The sequence below is a fragment of the Scomber scombrus genome, chromosome 23 (genome assembly GCF_963691925.1).
Source record: "Scomber scombrus chromosome 23, fScoSco1.1, whole genome shotgun sequence".
Taxonomy (NCBI): Eukaryota; Metazoa; Chordata; class Actinopteri; order Scombriformes; family Scombridae; genus Scomber; species Scomber scombrus.
In genome coordinates, this window is record NC_084992.1 from 23972509 (window position 1) to 23980260 (window position 7752).

At 35.8% G+C, this 7752-nt stretch overlaps 1 protein-coding gene across 1 annotated transcript; it reads right to left on the reverse strand.

Moving 5' to 3' along the window:
* Window positions 1–1667: 1667 nt before the first annotated feature.
* Window positions 1668–3488, reverse strand: mblac1 (metallo-beta-lactamase domain containing 1). Its single transcript, XM_062445063.1, has 2 exons — window positions 2942–3488; window positions 1668–2146 (listed from the first exon to the last, which is right to left on the reverse strand). The coding sequence occupies exons 1-2, from the start codon at window positions 3365–3367 to the stop codon at window positions 1907–1909; spliced, it is 666 nt and encodes a 221-aa protein (XP_062301047.1). The 5' UTR covers window positions 3368–3488; the 3' UTR covers window positions 1668–1906.
* Window positions 3489–7752: the final 4264 nt, after the last annotated feature.

Genomic DNA, 7752 nt, shown 5'->3' on the forward strand with positions numbered 1-7752 from the left:
TACTAAACCAAACATAACTGGAATAATATGTTTAAAAAACATTTCTTTGTAGAAATGACCTATTACTGTAGTTTAAACACAGAAAAACAGTAATACAAAAAATATATAATGCAGTTTAAATGACAACATGATAGTGTTAAAATAACATTATTTGTAGATTTTGAGGGTAATTTACGGGAAAATTCTGTTAAACGACATGAAATGTCTTATAATCTTATAATATCTTATATTTTATATATCTTATAGTGAGGCTTTTGCGGTTAAATAATGTTGTTTGTTTGGTATTTTACAGTGAAATAGAATTCTATGTACAATAAACGACAATCAATATCAGGCAGCATGGTGGTGTAGTGGTTTGAACTGTCGCCTCACAGCATGACGGTTCTGGAACCTAAAACAGTTTAGCTTAATTGGTCATTGTAAATTGCCTGTGAGTATGAATGTATGTCTCTGGTGGACTGGTGACCTGTCCAGGGTTTACTCTGCCTCTCAGCCAATGACAGCTGGGATTGGCTCCAGCCCCTCTAGAGAGGATAAGCAGTATGGATTCTTTATGTAAATTGGTTTAATTAGTCATGTTAATTCAGCAGAAATCCAATGTTGAATTTATTGGATTGAAATGTAATTGTATACAATTTTTTAGTTTTTTCTTTTTTTTTTTTAAAGGTTGCTCTGTAAAGATGGTTACTCTGGCAACCACAGCTGCCGGTTTTTTTCGTAGAAACGACAGGATTTTTTTTTTATTTTATTTTTTACAGTGTACTGTAAACTGTAAAACACGGATGGAGAAGAACCTCGTCCCCTCATGGAGATCTCAAAACACTGCAGGTAGTTAGACAGTCAGAGTCCACAGAATCCACACAAAAACTAAATATACAAAAACGTATCCAAAAAAAAAAAGGCTGGTGGCAAGCGACAATAGTAAAGTTGACATTTTATACTATTGTAAACTGTAGAACACGGATGGAGAAGCGGCCAACAAACAACGCCAGCGTCCTCTCCACTCCGTTTTAGAAGTGTTATCAATAGTTTAAATATCTATCACCAAATCTGCACGTGTGATCAATTACACATCTGATAGAAGAATGAATGGATTAATAGAACAGAACACACAGCCAGACATCAGATATTAATTAAATCCAGGACCACATATGCAAGTGGGCTAGATCTGCTTTTACTAAATGTGATTCACATATCCATGGCAAATAAATAAATGAGTATATGATTAAAGGAATTTAAAAAAATCAGCACTCATGCATACACACCAAATCTGCATTGTATTCTGTATGCATGAGTGAGACCAAATGCTACTTTTATTCAGCTCTACCATCTATATGTAATAATATGGATCTTTGTAATATAACAAAATCCCAAAACTGACTTAAGGGGAATTAATTTGCTCAAATTATTATTCCCTTTCAAGACAACATTTGAATTTTTGGGCTACAGAAGGGACTGTGTGTTATTTTACTTTTATACACAATACTGGAACTAGTCTATCCCCCCCCAAACTGAACTGGTCTGTCTACCCCCCCACCCCCTGCCCTCCCAACATATACACACACATACACTCACACACACAAAACCGCACCAGCCACTTTATTATCATTGTTATTATTTATTTTATTACCGTCTACCTCACCGTGGTTCATTTCAATCCTCTACATGTCCTGTACATGTAGAGGATACTAGATGTACCTTAAGTCAAATTTAATATACAGTTACAAATTGTAAATCCCCCCCCATGAGTTAGCAGGTAACTGAAGAATTGCTCTTCTTTGTGTGATGGTGTGCTCATCATCAAGATGTGTAAACTTTGGTAGGAGTGAAACCAGTCAGACTCTCAGTATGGTGACGTTTTGTCAGGCAGCGCCAGTTAATGTCACTGATGTCCAGACCCGCTTCTTCAGTTCCTGAGCACTCTAAATGGGAGTCCATGTCCTGGTATGATGACATCGACAGTCTGCAGCGCCCTCTGGCGGCTGGCTTCCTGCACTGCAGTGTTCATACTAAGGTCCTGCCAGCTCTCCTCATCTAAGCAGCACTCAAATAAATCCCCTGCAACAAGTACTGTGCCTGCTTTAGTTCCCCTAACCTGGACGCTGATGTCTTGTCCTGTGTGGCCAGGACTGGGAATGATAGACACCTGTGGGAGAGAGGAGACTGTGTTTACTAGAAGAACACATGATACACATACTGAGCCCTGTCAGTCTTTCTTCTTCTGTGTTATCACTATTACTGATAACATTGCAATAGGCCTCATTCACAAACTATGCATACATACAATTATTTGGTTAAACTGTGTGTACCAACAGTTTACACATGTATGCAGGCTGTGTGTTCTAAATATGTTCACAAATTAAGAACATCTTCATCTAAAGTTTCGGGGTCTTGTGTATTTTAACATAACCCGCACTCATAAATAGAGTGAAAATGATCTGTTGGTAGTCATACTGACATCATACCAGCAACATTACACCTTTCTGTTTAGTTTCAGTGTCTATATCTGTAGAATATGTCACAAAATAAAATGTCTGACCACTGCAGAGTGAATGCTGGGGCAGGGGGAACACAGTGACACACAGAAAAAAAACTAATTCAAATTCAATCCCCATTGAAACATAGAAGACTTGATTTGACTAATTTGGATGGCTGAAGCTTCATATTAGCATCAACTTTTAAATCCATTTAATTGTGGATTTTGGCCCCCATCAGCCTACATTGTATGTGACTTGTGAAGGGATCTTCAGTATTAACAGGAGGAATGATTATGGCAAGAAAAAACTGTTTCAGTATTCATTTGGGCTCCTGACTATTATTTTACTTGAATAAGATGAACCAATCATTAATTGAAATATAACTGGAACACACTTTCTCCTTTATGTGTGTTTTCTGTGAGGAATCACAAACTATTAAATTACAGGTATAGACCTATACTTACATGCTCATCCACACAGTATGGTTGTCCTTCTGCAAGCTTGTTAGGACGGTAGGTGTCCCCTTCACTGATATCATATCCTACAATTATCACCGCGGTTGGAAAAAGACTCAGATTCCCGATGTGGTCTGAATGTCCGTGAGTGCCCACAACCAAGTTAATATCTCCCGGAAGGAGACCCCTCTCCTTCAGCGTGATCAGGAGAAAGTCTCGGTCCCACGGGCCCCCGGTGTCCACCAGAATAGTTCTGGGTCCCGTGATGAGGGTGATCGTCCCGTCGGCTCTAAACGTACCGTCGGACTGAGGGACACAGTATCCGACTTTGAGGACGGACACGGAGTACGGCTGACCAGAGAAGTCCAGCTGGGACTCACATAGGGGAACTCTCTGGAACTGACCAGACAGATGTTTACCGTCTGTCCCCATCATGCCGACATGCTTCAATGAACTGTATACAGAGGTGAACGCGGGATGTTGACTGGTATACTAAGGCAGAATCTCACCTTCTGATTTATGTGGGAAAAAGAGGTCTAGGTCTAGAGGTGCGAACCCTGACATCTGTCATTGGTCTTCTTCTTCTTTGATTTCCTGGCTGACTACAAACCAACGTTAAAGGTGCATGACGCCACCTACTGGATAGAAGTGTGTAATCATGACATTAATTACAAAATTCCAAAAAGGAGAAAAAAAACTTTTTGCTGAAGTTATATTCTAGATGTCAAACATGTTTAGGTTATATATATCCCTTAATAATATAGATAATATAATAATATATAGCCTTTTAAATTGTATTTGTTGTTCCCCTACCTCTAACAGACCTTTGATGGTCCACTCCCTTCCCAATTGTATCACTCTGCTCTTCAGTCTTTCCACACTAAACGTCTTACAGCTTACATGTTCAACATTTTACTTGCAGTTAAACGTCTCACATTTATCTGACACTGCCTTTTAAATGGTCAATAGAGTAGCATTAAGTCTTGTATATCCTAATATTAACTTAAGACAAAAATAACATCTTCTTTCCAACATTTACCTCGACTACTCATAACTTCTAAATCTTAACCTGTTTGTGAGTGTGTTTAGGTTGCTGTGACTGCATTGGTGAGTGTACGGTAGCACCCCTAACCACACATCTGTAGCCTGCTAGTCCCAGTCCACTTATGTTTGGTTTATATTTAGTGTTAAAAGATTTTAATTATATTTTAAACTGATTTTGTAATAAAATAATACTTTTTAACTCATTGTGTTTTAATAATTTAGTTTGTCTTTCAGCTTATTTTTCCAGTCTTGAGTAATTTAAAAATAAAATTATTTATTTTGGAATCACATCTGTCCCTCAGTAAATAAGTCTGCATGCCTTGTTTAGTTTTGAGCTTAAGGTTATTGGTAACACTGATTTATTTCAGTTATCAATATTTCCCGAGGTTTAGTTCCCAGGTGGCGTAGTTGGTCTTTTTACATTTAGTCATTTTCAAGCCCTTAGCACCGACACACATGCAAGTTTATCTGCAGCCTGCAGCATGAGCTGGTATCTATTCCTAGCTGTTGTGGATTCAATAAGCATAAGGAGTGCAGTCGAAGGAGTAGAGAAACAGACTGAAGACACAACCTTGGGGTGAAGGATGTGTGGTTTCCCAGACTAACATGCAGTCGACTGGTGAGGAAATTTCTGATCCATAGAGGTGGGTTCCCAGCTGTAGTGCGTGCAGTTTGTTGACCAGCTTATCTTGGTTGATGGAGTTGAAGGCTGAGCTGAAACAACATTGTTGTAGCAGAGTCGGACTTTCTGTCGTGTATACTGATGATCTGTTTCAAATTCTCATAACAATTCCTTTATCACACTGTGGAATGTAGCCTACATGTGTGTGTGCCCGTCTGTGAAAATGTTCAGATATTATAACCCTTTCAAATATTCTTTATCTGACCATTCTCTCCTCTTTTCTATTTGAAGATTTACTTTGGGATGTGAAAATATCATAGGGAAATGCTGCCCTTAATTGCTGGACAGTGCTGTCTTTGAAATAGTTGAATGTTTCACTAAATGTCCCACCCAAAAGCCTTACCAGAAAATGTTTCATATTCCCAACAGTTTTGCAGATCAGTTGATGTGTCTCATTTCCCTTTTCTTTAATCTTTATCCAATATGTGATAACTTTGTTCTTCAAAAATGCAATGGTATTTCACTACATTAAATGAGTCATTTAATACTCATTTAATGTAGTGGGGTGCAAATACCATCAAGTGCACAATTGACCAAATTTCTTTCGACATCCAGTCATCCATAAATAAAGATTTTCTTTTACTTAAAATGATTTTATTGTTCCACAGTGGGACATAGTGAGGGCTAAAATTATGTTTATAAATCATCTTCCAGTAAAGCAGGACTTGCTGATGGAAGGCCGATAGTTTTACAGGTAATTTAGAGATGTCAAAGTCACACTTTAATAAGAACTCTATTGAAGATAAGTTAAGTTAATGAAAACCACACTTCCTTACCATTCTTTAGAAAGGATTGAAGCCATTTCATTTTTAAAACACTATTCATAATTTCAAAATGTATTGCTTTAACTCCACCTAATTTTTGAATAAATCTCCTTTTTTGATGTAATGGTGCCTGTTTTTCCAGATAAAGTTAAAATTTTGTCTGTTGATTTCTTTGATAATTTTAGGGGATATGGCTAGGGAGTAAGCAGGTTAGATCATCCTGGATATAGTTTCCATTTTTGTTAGCAATGTTCTTCCAAACAGTGTCTCTTTGTATTTTCTTACATTTATCGACAGTTTTTTGGAATACTTTATTTTCAAGTTTTCAATTATGCAAGAACAATGTAACTTATTCCCACCAAAAGTACTTAATAACAAAGTTAACAAAGGGCTAAGAGGAAAAGGAAAGACAACAGTAACTAAGTAGACAAAAAATAAATAAATAGAATAGAATAAAATAAAATAAAATAAAATAAAATAAAATAAAATAAAATAAAATAAAATACATTCATATTTATTGCATTGCGACACATTGTCACTATGATATGTCAAACATTGTATCTGGACGCTAATTTATCGAAAGTTTTAAGAACATTATTTTTCTCACTGGTGTCTTTAGATTTAGTTTGTTGTATAAAGAGGAATGGGGATAATCATGGATGCTCATAAGTTCACATTTATCAAGGTTTAAGTGCAGACCAGAGGCTTGGGAAAATAATTCTAAAGTTTGTAAAGCCAGGGGAATTTGTTCTTCAGAAAAAGTGTTGTGTCGTCAGCTAGCTGACTTATAATCAATTGTTGCTCATTAATGTGTAATCCCTCAATGTTAGTTTTTTTATAAGAATAGTCCATAATTCAGTAACTTCAATGAATAAAAAAGGTGAAATGCTGCATCCTTGTCTTATACCTCTACTTACATCAAATCTGGGACATGTGCCTTCCTGGAGGGAGACACAGCTGTTGATATTTGTATGAAGCATGATAATCATATCTAAAAATGTGTTGCCAAAACCAAAGTGTTTAAGTGTATCCAAAATAAATGCATGTTCAACAGAGTTGAATGCTTTACAGAAGTCCAGGAACAGAAACATCAACATAAAGCCATCATCATTGATTAAGTGACCATAATTGATAAGGTCAAGAACCAAGCGGATATTGTTGTGGATAGATCTCCCTTTGAGAAATCCTGATTGAGTTGTGCTAATAATTTTGGATATGCCGAATTTTAATCTTTCTGCCAAGACTGTTGTGAAGATTTAATAATCTGTGTTTAGTAGGGTAATGGGTCTCAGATTGCTTAAATGTCTTTTATCTTTTCCAGGTTTAGGAATTAATTTGATTATGCCTTGTTTCATTGTTGTCATTAGTTCCTTTTGGATAACGCATTCATTTATTGTCTGGAATAGTAATATCTTAATTTCTTCCCAGAAGTATTTGTTAAAGTTTGCTGTTATTCCATCTGGACCCGGTGAACGATCTGATGCTATTTTTTTAATCAAGTTATCAAATTCTTCAATTTTCAAATCATCCTCGCAGATAATTTTAAAATGTTCATCAATTATAGGAATCATATTTTCTATTTTATCAAAAAATAGCATTGCATTCTGTTCAGAGTATGAAGACGTGTATAAATTCCATCACTTCTTTGGCAATGCGTTTTGGTTCTGTGCATTCTTCTCCATTTATTATGAGACTGTAAATTTAATTTCTTTCTTGTCTCCTTGTTTCTAAATTACTGAAGTTTTTTTTTTCTTCATTCTCAATCTACTTGGCTCTGGGCCTTATATATGCACCCTGTGCTTTGTTGAGATTAAGTACATATAACAGAGATTGCAGGTTCTGGATTTTGTTTTTATCCTTTACACTCCAATTTAACTTGCTATAAAATGAGAGTAATTCTGTAACCAATTTAGTTTAATTTGCTTTTCTTTCCTCATTCAATTGTTTGCTGAAGGTTATTGAATATTTTCTGATAGTGAATTTTAAATATTCTCACTTCTGTATTGAGGTAACTATTTTGTTTTTCATTTTTAATATTTAAGATTATTTTTTTGACAGTGTTACAATGTTCCTGATTTGTTAGTACATTTGCATTACATTTCCAGTAACCTTTGGATTTGTTTGTTTTATTACTTTTAGTTAGTTTTAAATGTATTATACAGTGATCACTCATGGGGCTATTTGAGATATTGGTTTCTGTGACATGCTTTACAATTGAATTCGACACTAACCAGTAGTCAATCCTCGATTTGGATTTCCCATTCGGTTTAAACCAAGTAAACTGCCTCTTATCCCTTTTAAGATTTTTCCATACATCCATCAAATTATTA